Source organism: Furipterus horrens, unplaced genomic scaffold (assembly GCF_987537825.1).
Source record: "Furipterus horrens unplaced genomic scaffold, mFurHor1.1.pri manual_scaffold_11, whole genome shotgun sequence".
Classification (NCBI taxonomy): Eukaryota; Metazoa; Chordata; class Mammalia; order Chiroptera; family Furipteridae; genus Furipterus; species Furipterus horrens.
In genome coordinates this window covers 24,974,382-24,987,762 of record NW_028327181.1, presented here as the reverse complement: position 1 = coordinate 24,987,762, position 13,381 = coordinate 24,974,382, and the positions used below count along the sequence as shown (strand labels likewise).

The 13,381-nt window shown below is 52.7% G+C and overlaps 1 protein-coding gene across 2 annotated transcripts in view; it reads right to left on the bottom strand.

Annotated features, from left to right (window-relative positions):
- The window catches only part of ST14 (ST14 transmembrane serine protease matriptase), a 38,186-nt gene extending 27,223 nt beyond the window's left edge, over nucleotides 1–10,963 (bottom strand). The window contains exon 1 of one of the 2 annotated variants that reach the window (XM_090290582.1): nucleotides 10,685–10,963. In XM_090290582.1, coding sequence (XP_090146708.1) covers nucleotides 10,685–10,765 — 81 coding nt within the window. In that variant the 5' untranslated portion in view covers nucleotides 10,766–10,963. Of the gene's footprint in view, nucleotides 1–1,181; nucleotides 1,245–10,684 lie in introns of those variants that run through there. The other variant, XM_090290583.1, reaches the window with a different exon arrangement.
- Nucleotides 10,964–13,381: the final 2,418 nt, after the last annotated feature.

The following is a 13,381-nucleotide window of genomic DNA, read 5'->3' as shown; positions in this document are numbered from 1 at the left end:
GTCAATACAGCTTGGCTTCAGGTGCGCCACAGGAGTTGCCGGTGTTGACTACAACGTCAAACCGCCTTAGGGACTCCGGCTCCGGATTTTCTGTCGGGGTTTACTCCCTTAGCCTTTCCCCTGAAGAGGTATGCCGCAAGGCAGCGGAGGTTTTTTGGAGTCAGAGTTTTCCTTCTCTGATGTGCCCTGACTGGAAGATCGAATCCTCAGGTGACAATTTTTTAAAAAAATGAATGCCAAAAGCATATGCTCTATTTGTCATCCCCGGCGATGCCGAGCACAGCAGAAGTGCATACACAGCACTGAGATGCCAGAGGTGCAGGCGGAGAAAGCAGGCGGGGCCCTGCGGAGGAGCTGCTCGCTCCATTTCAGTCCCCACCCACGCAGAGGAAAACTCGGGCAGCTGTGGGCAGAGAGCAGCCAGCCCATGTGCAGGCTCCCGAGAGCAAGACGTCACCCGTCCTGCCGCCGCTGCAGCCCTGGCTGGCCCAGCAGAGCGACCGGCACCAAAGACCGCGCGCTTTGTTCATCACAGGACAACCACAGGCATCAATGAGAAGGGGAAAGAAAGCCCACATCAGAGTCCTCCTCCCACGCACCAGCCCGGACGGCTGATCTTACAAGAAGCCAGATTCTCAAGAACAAGAGGCTACGGTTCCCATGGATCGTGCCACCCCAGCATTTCCCAGACCGGTCCGGGCATGAAGAATAACAATAAAAGAGAAAATAAAACAAGCGCAGCGCTTGCCCAGCATCCAGGTTCCCGAGCCCCTCTCCATGGACGTGCTGACGCAGCGGGAGGAGCAGGGCCCAGGCTACGCTTAGGAACTAAAAGTTCAAAAACTCGGCCTTCATTTCCAAGGGGCACCGAGAGGCGCCAGCCGGGTCATGTTACAGCTGGGCCCACCAGGGTGGCCAGGGTGAAGTGAGCGCTGGGGACGCAGCGCACCTGCAGGACACGGCTGGACTTTGCTTCCATGCCCTGCGGACCTCCCACCACAAGCGATGAGCATCCCCGAGAGTCTCCTAGGCAGCCATCAAGTTCCTCAGAGACACACACACACAACCGAGGCCTGCTCAGCTGGGAGTGGACTTCCTGAGCCTTCTGCCTCTTGTTCAACCTTCTCACCCTTGCCCTTTGACCCTGTCACTGTCCTCCCACCAGAAGGAGCCAGAATTACCTGAGATCTGTGACACCAAGCCATCTGGGGGAAGAGAAAGCTGACCTATCACAGCTAATAGTTCCTAGTGAAGGAAACAGAGCGAAACTCTGCACACCTGGTCAGAGCAGGCAGAAAAGTCCCCAGGGGCCTGACTCAGCCAGCCACGGGCACCGCGTCAGCACAGAAACCCAGGGGCTGGGCCCCTGCCAGCCAGTAGGAGGCTCCTGCAGGTGCGTGCCTGTGTCTCCTCCCCAGCTCTCTGCACTGCCCACGCAGCCCTGCTCCCGGGACCATGCACCCCTGCAACAAGACCCCCACGGGGACCAACAACAGACTGGGGGAGGACCCCCGGAGACAAGCCTCTTCTTTCTCTTTTGAGGGATTGGGGAGGGTGTGGACTATAAGAGGGGTCAGGCCTGGGAACTGACATCGGGGCAAATATTTCTGTGTCTTAGTTCTCCCCTCTAAAAAGTGGGTTACTAACACCCTACGGCCCTCTAAGTAGAGGCGTCGTAAAACAGATGAGCTGGTTCACACTAATGACAGGGGCCTAGCTCCGGCCTCCCTTTGATTCTGATTTCTCCACCCGCCGCCGTCATGCATCTGCCCGAAGCCAGGCGAGGCCCACTCCTCCGTCTGGTCTGGTGGAGCAGCTGGAGTTCAAGTTAAAACATTAAAACAAACAAACAACAAACAAAACCTTCATAGCACAAGTCAACCCGGTGGCCTCAAACAGCCAGGCAGGAGCAGACCTGGCAGGTCTTCCAGGAAGCCCCAGGGAGACACAAATGAGGCCGGGCCAGGCCCACACGGGACACCTCCCGGCTCATGTCCCTCTCCTCCTTCCCCTGCACTGAGGAAGGACTGCACCGGGGAGGGAACAGAGCCCTCCCTGGGGTCCTGCTACCCACTCTCGGCCCAGAGGCGGATTACCCAGCAAAGCCAGCCAGTTTGCCTGACCATGTTTACACTCTGGGTCTCAGTTACAGATCAAGTTCCAGTCATTCTAAAACATTTTTTTAAAATATTAAAATCTTGTTTCGGATACAATTATTTGTTTTTTTGGCAATACTTCAAAATAAAATAAACAGACTGGTTGATGTAAAAGCAAGACCCTGTCCTTGAGACCCTGTCCCCAAAAATCATGACAGGTTTCAAAACCACTGAGTGAGACTGTACCTACCCTGGAGCCTCAGGGCACGACCCACCGAAGTCTACAGGCCACAGGTGATACCAACTGTCACCAAGGGGCTTTCACAGCCCCATCTCCGACCCAGCTCTGGAAGGGGGACAGGGGCCACAAGACACATATTTTTGTGTCTCATGGTGCCGTGTTAACTGTTTTAAATGTATATTAGCTCTAATTCTTACACCTAGGTTTCATTTTCAGATGAGAAAGTGGGTTAAAAGAAGGTAACTTATCAAAAGCCCAGATAGCTAAGAAGTGGCAGGGTTGAATTCCAGACCCAGGTGTGTCTGACTGCAAAGCACACCCTACTGCTTCTCAGGGGACACCTGCTGTCCTCCCCAACCCCCACCACCGCCCAAGGACACCGAAACTCAGAGAGGAACTGCCTCAAAGAGTGAGCTGTGAAACTCTGCCGACTTCTAAACCTGTCTTGGGCCCTGGAGAGGAGCAGTAAAGAATCATGTGCAGTTTTAAGAAATAACACGGAGAGGTCCCTTGTACACTTTGCCCAGTTTCTGCCAATGCTAACATCATACAAAACTATATTATATGACAACATTAACATAATCCACTGATCTTATTCACATTCCGCATTTTGCCTGCATTCATTTGTGCGTAAGTATTAAGTTGCAGCAGCTTTTATCACTGATGTGGTTCCCTGTATTCACCCATACAGTCAAAGGGTCAAGGTCAAAATTCTGATCCCTCCAGCTGCCTGGGTGTGATCATGCCTACCTCCTCCTGGACTCCTCCCCACTAACCTATCCTCCTGTTCTAAAGCTGTCATTTCCAACGTTATAGAAATGAATTATCCAGCATATAAACTTTAGGGACTGCTGTTTTTTTCCACTCAGTAAACTCCCTGAAGCAGGACTCAAGTCGTTGCATGCATCAGTAGCTTGTTCCTTTTTATTGCTTGGTAGTATTCCCTGAAACGCCTATTTAACCTTTCCTAACAGCTCTCTTAGTAAACCCAAGGATCTGCAGGCGTTAGTGGAAAAGCCCCAAGCCCAGCTGCCTCCTGGAATTGCCTGCATTCTGAAACATCCCCTCCACCTCTCAAGTCACTCGCAGGCGTGCTGGCCCTACAAATCTGAGCTGCTGTTTGGTGAAAGGACTGAGTATGCGAAGGGAAGCACCACCACTGCCTGGGGACCCAAGGCCAAGGTTACAACCCTGAATGCCACTGGTGGAAGTAACAGGATAGGAGCCAGGAGAGAACTGTGGAACAGTATCCTTGGAATTGGATCCAAGAGCAGGGACAATTCCTAGATCTCATCCCATCTCCCATCCTCCCATGCCATCCTTTCTGAGGGAAAGAGTATTGTCATCCAGTGCCAAGAGTACAAATTCTTCCTTCCCCCAAGTGGGATCAGCATCACAATGACCCCTGCACAGGGGCCCGGCCACGGAGCCAGCCTAACTTCCGCAGCTCAGGGCAGCTTCTGAAATCCTTCCAAGTTGAAGTGCATGCTCTCCGAGTCTGCTCCTTCTCTGGCTAAACACGTACAGCTCAATCATTGAAAAATCAAAGTGTTTTCTAAGCTGCTGTCGGTCTCACAGGATTATTAGTTAGCAATATTCCCATTAAGCTGTGGAACCCAGGATTCAACAGCATAGTCCAAGTGAGCCTTGAACCACGAGGTCTCCAAGGGAGTGGTTCATCAATTACCTCCCTCATCCTGATCATGCTATTTCCATTAATACATTTGATTTGCACACACAAATAATAAAATAATAAATAAAGAACAATAAATCCCTTGATGAAAGCTTATGAGCGATCAAAACTGGTTTTTAAAAGAGTAGGTGATAATATGAAAAAACTATCTAAGATGCAGGTTTAAACGAGGAAAAAGTCAGAAAATACATAGGCCCTTCCCATCCTTCTAAACACCCCAGGTGTCTCCTCGGTGAAGCACCTGAGCAGGGCCCCTCCCCCGCCGTTTCAGTGAGATGATTTCCTCCAGGTTCCCCTAGCTCCCCCATCACACCTCCGTCCCAGTCTCAGTCTTAAGGTAAACCACCTGCTCCTTAAGAATGTGTCTTTGCTCTACGATCTTATCATGGGTTAAGATAGTTGTTAATACATGGGTGAGGAATTAATTAATTACAACCATATCTTCAGTTGCAGAATAGGAATGACACAATTCCATTTGAAAAGGGTCATGTACACAAATACATTAACACCCAAAGAAGTACATATTTGTATCAGCATAGAAGACTTGTGGGACATAAGACAAACTATTTAGTGAGGTTATAAAATCTGGAAGAGAGAATTTCAGAGGAATTTCACCTTCTACTTTGTATGTTTCTGTATTGCTTGACTTAAAAAGAAAAACAAAGAAGAACAAAAAAACGACAACAAAAAAGCCTCTTCCTAACTTTTGTAATAAGAAAAAAAAGCAACTTCCTTCAGAAAACATGCACAGGCTAGACCTAGTAAAATGCTTCTCTGTGGTACTTTCCCCCATTCTTAAATTCTTTCTACTTATCTGAGCCAAATTTTCTTTAAATAGGTATATACTAACCTTTCAATAATATTTTAAAGTTATAACCAAAAATGTATATAGGGGGGATTTACTGTGGATTCCAGGGAGCCACGTTACATGCCTGGCTCTTACTGAGCTTGGCGTCAACGCTCCATGCTGGATCTGCACTTGCCCTTCACCATCCTGGCTCACTTCCTGCTCACATCACCACAGTGGGAGGGAGGTGGCTTTTGTTCCCATTGTCCCGGTGCTGGTGCCGCGTAAGCGCAGCACTCACTCCTAGAGTAGAGGGACACAATTCTGTTCCGGGCAGCCTGTCCTGCACTCTGTCCACGTCCTTCTGACTCATAATTAAGTCATCCAAGGTATGGCCTTTCCCTCCAAGGAGGGTGTTATCCTTCTACAAAGATGATAAGCAAGCGCTCCAAGATCTCATCAGAGTTGCTACTAAATAAGAAATGTCGCAGAACCCAGGAAGGCGTCAGCTGCAGCCCAGAGTGACTTGGATCCGTAAGTGGACCACTCTTGGGAACAGTCCTCCAGTCTGACACAAACCTCACCGGCCTTACTGTCCTCCAGCCCCCAGTCCTCCACTGTGCCCAGCAGAGAGGAGGCTGATACGATGCCTTTCCCAGAACACAGGTTGTTATGTGCATAACAATACACTAGACAAAACATACGCACAGGCAAGAAATGGGAAAAGGCATGAAAATGTAAGCAACCTGCTTTGTTGGCTTGAGGGGGTGAATTATTTTTTAGTTAAAAATTTCCTTTATGAATTTTATTTATGTGTATAATAAATGAAGGTACACTTTGTTCAAAGCTTTGTTGAAATCACATCTCCAGCCAGACTCCTGGTCTACCAGATGAGTAACTGCATCAAAAGGGGAAACCAGACGAGTCCGGTGCGAGAGGCGTTTAGTGGGCTTGGGCTGGCGCCTGGTGCTCACCACTCTGTTTACCAGTGTGTCCTAGGGTTTTGCTGGGGATGTGCCTCAGTCACCATCACCCGGGGAAAACAGCTGTATAATGGCACTGTGGTTCAAAGCATGGGCTTTGAAGTCTCAGAGCTGGGTTTGAATTCTTGTTCTGCCTCTGTCTTTGGGCCTCTATACAAACCCTTTGAGCCTCAGTATTCTCATCTGTAAACCAGGCGTTTTCTTCCCACACAGTTGCTGTGAGGACAGAGATAATGAACGTAACTGTGCACACTCAATGATGGGTAGAACGGCTCTCACCACGTTCTTCCCCTTTTCACCATCATCATCACGATGTCAGAGAGACAAACGAGCCAAGATTTCAGCCAGCCAAGTCAGCGATCACAAGGATTCTAAGGACTCTGTGGCTAACCCTGGCAAGAACAAATTCTGAAAACAGGAGATTCCAAGACAGAAGTTTTAGTAGGGACCTGCTTCTAGAAAAGTTCTTAACACAGAAAAAGGGGCAATTCCTGGCCACAAGCTCTCAGCAAACCCCAAACACGCTTCTCACCACCGCCGGCCAGGGTGAGGATTCTCTAAGAAGCTCCGAAGTTCCTGTTCTCATTCTCATACCACAAATGCTATTCTAATTTTGCTAAGCCCCAGGCACCTGAGAAACAGCCCAAGAAGAGAAATCCAGGTTCTTACCCAAACCGTCCCTTCATTACCCATCCCCTCCCGAGCCCGCTAGGCTGATGGCCCCGTCTTGCACCAGAGCAGTCCAAGTAAACTACAGCCAAGTCAGAGTACCTGGGTTCAAATCCCGTTCCCGCTGTCTCGCTCTGCGACCTCAGGCAAGCCTCTCTGCGCTCCGTTTTCCTCATCTACTAAAGGGTGATCGCATACTACTAAGAGGTATAATACATGATATATGCTCAGTAAATGCTGGCCATGACTAGTGGTGCTCTGAACACTCCAGGAGTGTGTGCGCAGTGTCAGAAGTGACATCTTTGGGCCCCGGGTTGTCGCCCTCTCCTTCCTCTTCCAAGAACAGACTTTCCCCAAAGATGTGAGCCCGAAGCCTCGAGAGAACCACAAGCCGGAAAAGGAACTGACGCCAGCACAAGTCCGGGACCACAGAGGCCACGGGCCCCGGCACAGGCAGTCACATGCCCGCGCCGGGGAGCAGAGGGGCAGGCTGGGGGAGAGGGGCTGTGAGGATGCGGCGCTCCACCAACAAGCCTGCTCAGGGCAGATCCGCCCTCAGCGGATTCCCACAGCGAGTACGCAGCTAGCAAATGAGGGTTGTCTTCTGCAGTGTCTCCGGGTCCCCACCTCCTAAATGAGTGCCATGAATTTCCAGGTCTTCCCAGGACAAGGTGGGCAGAAGCCCCCTGAAGAAGGCACCTTCTTGTCCACTTGCAGCACCTGGAGGTCAGCCCCCACTTAAGGACGCGCCTAGTGCTCCACAGCTGTCCTCCTGCCCTGCTCTCCCTTGCCCTCTGCACACTCCCTCCAGCCCACGAGCCTTTGGAGAGCCCCAAGAAAGAAGTTTGTTTGTTTTTTTTTTAAGATTTTATTTCTTTGTTTTTAGAGAGAGGGGAAGGGAGGGAGAAAGAGAGGGAGAGAAATATCAATGTGTGGTTGCCTCTTGTGCACCCTCAAGTGGGGACCTGGTCCATAACCTAGGCATGGGCCCTGACTGGGAATTGAACCAGCAACACTCTGGTTTGCAGGCCAGCACTCAATCCACTGAGCCACACACCAGCCAGGGCAGAAGGAAATTTTTAAGAGTTTTATTTTGTATGGGGCACAGGGGTGGCGGAAGATAAGGAGAAAGGGATGACTAGCCAGTTATATATTATATATGGTCTTGGCACGCTTTTCTTTTTCTAGAGGACCATTTTCATAATAGCTATGTGAAGGGAGGGAAATGAACATTGGAACCATAGGAGGAGGGTCTTGATCACTGGGATTTGCTCCCCAACACACCTCAGAGAGACTCCCTGTGTTCAGCAGGGCAGGCCAGCCCTTTGGCCAGGTCAGTGCCCCACAGACATCCATCCTACTAACACTATATACATCCTTACTATTTGTCTCGAGTCCCTTTTCAACTCACAGATTCAAGCTGTGATTTCCACACCACGCTGCAACATGAAAATGGCTTTCATGTAAAGTATCCCTTCTAATCCTCACCACAAACCTGTAACATGCATGGCACCCCCTTCTATTGTCACAGATACTAAGGCTCAGAGAGATTAGGTAACACCTCTGAGATCACCTGGCAGGAAAGCAGCAGTGGCGCCAGGTCTTGCCCCATGTTGGTCACCCCTGCCACCACATCACTGATGGCCTCTGGTCCAACTCACCCCCTCTGATCCCTCAAGCCTGAAGGTAGAGACTATGCAGCTGGGATCTCTCCAGTGCTACTGCCCCACACCTGGCACCTTCTCAGTCGGTGGATAGCTAATAACTATCTGTTATGCGGACCTGTTAACAGAGACAACCATGAATAGCCAGAGCTGTCCAGCCTAGGCCCACAACATCCGATTGCCCAGTTCTGGCTTCCATAGGCCTCAGCATACTGAGCCTTACAGGGGGCAATCTTGACTTTGGAAGGAACCAACAGATGCCAACGGCCATGATCATATATGCAGCAGAGGCCAGGCCATCAGTGAGGCAGGCTTCCCAGTTCTGTTAACAGCCATAAAAACGGGCATCTGTGCACCTGCTCTCATGCAGGCAGGACACACAGGATCCCCGGACCCAGGTGTGACCCAGGACTCCAGAGGCAGTGGGGAGCGCAGAGGGGTGGGGCAGGGGCCGGAGTCATCAGCCTTGGGAAGGACACAGCCAGACACAAGTACCACCAAACAGAACCTTCCCCAGAAGCCACAGTGCCCTGTGGGAGCTGGCATGACCCAGCCAGGCTCTGAGGATGCAGAGGACGGACCCACGGGAAGCACCCACCTCCCGGGCAGGGAACAAGTTACGGTGGAGCCTGCAGACCCTGACTGCGAACACTGTCTGATGGTCCAGGGAGGGAGGTTGCTGGTAAGGCATGGGGTGGGAGGAATACTGAAGACTTCCTGGAGAAACGGAAATGAGCTTTGGGCACAGCAGGCCACTTTCTGCAGGACACACATTGTCCTCTCTTTTACACGCGCCTCTTAGCATGGCTTTCCAGACTGTAGGTTCCTTAAGGGAAGCAACTATGTCTTACTTGCCTTTGACAGTCCTCTCTGCAACAAGGCCCGGCACAGACCGAGGCACGTATCGGTTCGCCGGGCTGGGTGGGAGAACAGACAGTGATCCCCGTGCCGGGAAATGGCAGCACCGGCCGTGGAAGGGAAGAGCACAGTGGGCGAGGACGGCTGAGCTTCACAGAACAGGAGAAAATGAGCAGGGGCCAAGGGGAAAAGAAAGCAAGGACTGGCCGGTGCGGAAGTCAGTGGGCCCTGGGAGCTCAGGGCAGAATGTGGAGCTGAGTGAGCCCCAGGCCTGGCCCCCACGTCGGGGGGGGGGGGGGGGGGACAGGCAGTGAGGTGACTCAGAGGAGACTCCAGGAAGACCCTGCTCTCGCAAAGGAAGTCCCCGAAAAGGAAGTCATGAAAAAACTCGCCCTGAAAGAACAAATGCCAGACCACAGGCCCTCTGCTGAGGAGGCCGGAGTCCAGAGCCCGGGTAGGCAATTATCAAGGCTTCATAAACAGGGCGATTACAGAAAGGAAAATAGAAGGCACCCACGCAGGCGAAGCTGCCTCACGCGGGCGGAGGCGCAGTGGAAGCAACTCCTCGGATCGCGGGGAGGAAAGCAGGCCAACGCGCCGCTTGGAGAAAAGGAAGTGATTTTAGAGAGCTCCAGAATCAGACCTGACGCGGGGGTACTGGCCACAGTGTGGGGCAGAGAGGGCGGTCCTGGGTCCGGGAACACCGCAGAGAGTGAGAGCAGGGCGCTCGGCCTGTGCTTTGCAGGGCAAAGCCCCCTCACGGAACAGCCCCTGCCATCAGCCACTCCGTGCCCGCCCTCACCCGGCCCCCCAGGAAACCTGGGGGCCCCGCTGGACACGGAGCTGGAGAGCTGGCTGCCAGTCCTGCCAGAGCACTGGCCCTAGGTGTGTCCTCCAATACGGCAATGAACAAGCCATCCCCGGCTCTGCCTTAATGTAATGTTTTCCATCTCTCAAGTCCCTCATTGTTCTTCCTGTCAAACAAGGGCTCCCGGCTCTGGTGTCTTCTATAAAGCTTAAGCCACACGTTACCACATCCCTTCCCATAGATCACCTTCCCAAAAAGCTCCGTCCTCTCTCGGAGAAGCCCAGCCAAGCCCACTCCGGAATCCTTAGCTCCAGGCTCCAGGGCAACCACAGCTCTAGTCTCCCGGGTGCTCTCGGCAAAGGGCCCAAAACGCCTCTCACCGGTAAGGGGGAAACAAAGTCCCGAAGAGGACAAGGAAGGCTACGACTCCTAAGTCCCCTGGGAACCTCCCTTATCCCGCCCAAATCGCCCACTCCAAACCTCTGCCCCCGGTTCCTCCTGGAGGTGCTCCGGTAGCGCCGAGGCCACTGGGGGACCGAAATGGTCCCCTTTTTGCTCGGAGATACGGCTTCTCCAAAAACCTGAGAATTCCTGACTCGCCCGCGTGCAGCAAGACAAGTACCAAAGGTCCTCAGGCCAGGCACCCACCAAACAGGAAATTCCACCTGTCGGGCTAGCGTCCCGGCCACAAAGGGGCAGTGCAGCGGTCCCTGGCCAAGACAAAGCGCAGCGCGCCGGGGGCCGGGGCGCCCTCTCGGGCCGGTCAGTTCCCGGCCGCACTCGAGGATCCCCGGCCCGACGGCGCCCGCAAAGCCCGCGCCCCTAGCCCCGGGCCGGAGGGGGGCCTGGCTACCCCCACCCCCGTCGCCGCGCACCCTCGCTCACCTCCAGCCGCGAGTTGTACTTGAGTCCCGCGCGGGGATCCTTGGAGCCCGCTCCGCCCTTGCGGCCCTGATTGCTCTTCATGGTCCCGGTGGCCGGTCGCGGGTCTCAGAGGCGTCGTTCCCGCAGGTGGGTGGCTCCCATCGCCGCCGGGTCAAAGGAGTCGCGGGGGTCGCGGGGGACGCGTGGCGCAAGAGGCGCAGGGGGGTGCGGGTCGCGGTGAGTTCCGGTCAGAGGCCCCGCGCCCGGCGGCCGGCAGAGTGGCTCTCGCCCTCACTCTTCCTGTCCCGAGCAGGTAGTTTCAGGGTGTGGCCTCCCCGGGCCCGCCCCGCCGCCGGCCGCGCTCGCCTGCACCTTTCCCATATCTGCCGCCCCTTCGCGGGTTTCCGCCTCCCTGCGAGCCTCCGGGGAACCGCCTCCCCTAGGGGAAGGGGGAAGGAAGGCCACCGGCCTGACAGCGATGGAGAAGTAAGGTGCGGCGACCTACCTGGCGGTGGCCATTAGCCCTAACTGCGCCCCGCACGTAGGAGTAAGTCCCCAGCGACAGCATCGACAAAAGCCTCCGCGCGCTTACCTGCTTTCCTGGAAGAGGCGGCCTTTTCCCTTCGTCGGGAGGACACCCGTGGTTTCTCTCCCTCCCTCCTGCGACTTCAGCCTCCACCTGGCTGTGTGACTAGGTATCGATTACAACCCCTCCAAACACAAACACAAACCGGACTGCCCCTGGGCTCAGCTGCCCATTTCTCATCCTTAGAGGCTCTTGCTGGCCCGCTTCCAGTTCTCCCTGGGTGGGTCACCAGCGTCCCGAGTCGCCTGACCAAATGCCCTCTTATCTATTCCCAGCATCCTTTACACATTTGCAGCATCGGACACGGACTGATACCGTCTTCAGATGCCCACCTGCCCTGGATTCTGGTCCTGCTTTCTGACCCCTAAATGTCATGGTTTCCAAGGTTCTCTCCTCAGCCTCCTCCCTGTTTCTCTCCATTTTCCTGGCGTCCTCATCTTATGGCTTCAAACAGGTAAATCTGCCTTCCGAGCACTGACATCATGAAGCAGCATCAATGGTGCATTAACAATTGCCTGGGATTCCCTAACCGGTGCAGCTCGGTCGTTTGGCCAGTACCCACAATGCGAAAGGTCGACCCCTGGGGTCAGGGCACGTGCCTGGGTTGCAGCTGTGGTCCCCAGTGCAGGCATGAGGCAACCAATAGCTGTTTCTCTCCCACATCGATGTTTCTTCCCCTCTTTCTCCCTCCCTTCCCCATTCTCTATAAATAAATGAATAAATAAATAAAATCTTGAGAAAAATACAATTGCCATTTGTGTTCTACTGGTATTACACAGTCAACAAATATTAGCGAGCACATATTATATGCTAAGCACTCTTCTATGTGCTGGGAAACAAGGGTAAATAAAACAAAAATCCCTGCTTTACAATCCATAAGTCCCACGCCTCCCTTCCAGACTTGCCCATCTTCCACTGTTCTCTGATTATAATTGTATCATTCTCATAGGTTCAGAATCTTGGAATCAGCCCTGGTTGTGTAGCTCAGGTGTTTACAGCATCGTCCCGATACACCAAAGTTGTGGGTTTGATCCCTGGTCAGGGCACATACAAGAATCAACCAAAGAATGCATGAATAAGAGGAACAACAAATCTCTCTCTCTCCCCCTTCTCCTCTCTCTCAAAAAATCAACTAAAAAAAGGAAAACCCTTGTAATCATCTTTGACTCTCCACCCCACCCTTACATCTTTTTTGTTTTTAATGTATTTATTGACGTAGAGTGCGTGTGTGAGAAGAACAGTAGGGGAGAGAGAAATCAATTTGTTGTTCCACTTATTTATGCACTCATTGGTTGATTCTTGTATGTGTCCTGACCAGGAATCAAACTCTCAACTTTGGCGTATCAGGACGGTACTCTAACCAACTGAGCTACTTGGCCAGGGCTCCCCGTTACATCTTATATCCAATTAGTCCCAAACTGGGTCAAGTCTTTCTCTCAAACAGCTGATACGTAGAGTCCTTGCTTTCCTCCCCATTTAGAAGGCCCCTATTTACACCCTCATCACCCTTTGCCTGGATTTGTGTAAGAAGCGAATGCACCTCCTGCCTCCAGTTTCCCGCCCTCTGATCTCTTCTATACACAGCAATCAGGTGCGTCTTTCTCAACCACAGCTTCTTTAAAACGTTCAGTGTCTCCTGGATCAAATCCAACTTCCTTAGCACAGCTTTCCCAACGTGACCTGCCTTCCTGAGCTGTCTTGCTTTCCAGCATTCCTGTCAGCCTCCTTCTCAGCCCATGCACCTCTCCTAATGCCTCCTTCCCTGGGAAGCCCTCCTCCTTCACACTCCTCTCCACGCAGTGACACAAAGTCACCTGGCAAGCGTTAGGGGTGTTCACCGAGAGCTTCTAGCTCTTTCTGGGCACAGGCTAGGGTTGCACTCCCTCTCCTCCAAGAGATAAGAGATGACCCTCTAGGAACCCGGGAGACATATGAGACCCTCCTTTGGCAGAACCGCAGGTTTTAGTGCCCCGAGTGCCTCTCGTTTATGTTACCTCAGATCCAGCCATCTTAGTAAATGGCTTCATCATCCGTCAAGTCAGATTGTTCTAAAGACATCACTGACTTGTTTCTTATTCCACTCACAAACACCAGCCAACAAACCATCACATCTGTCAGTTCTATCTCCAGAA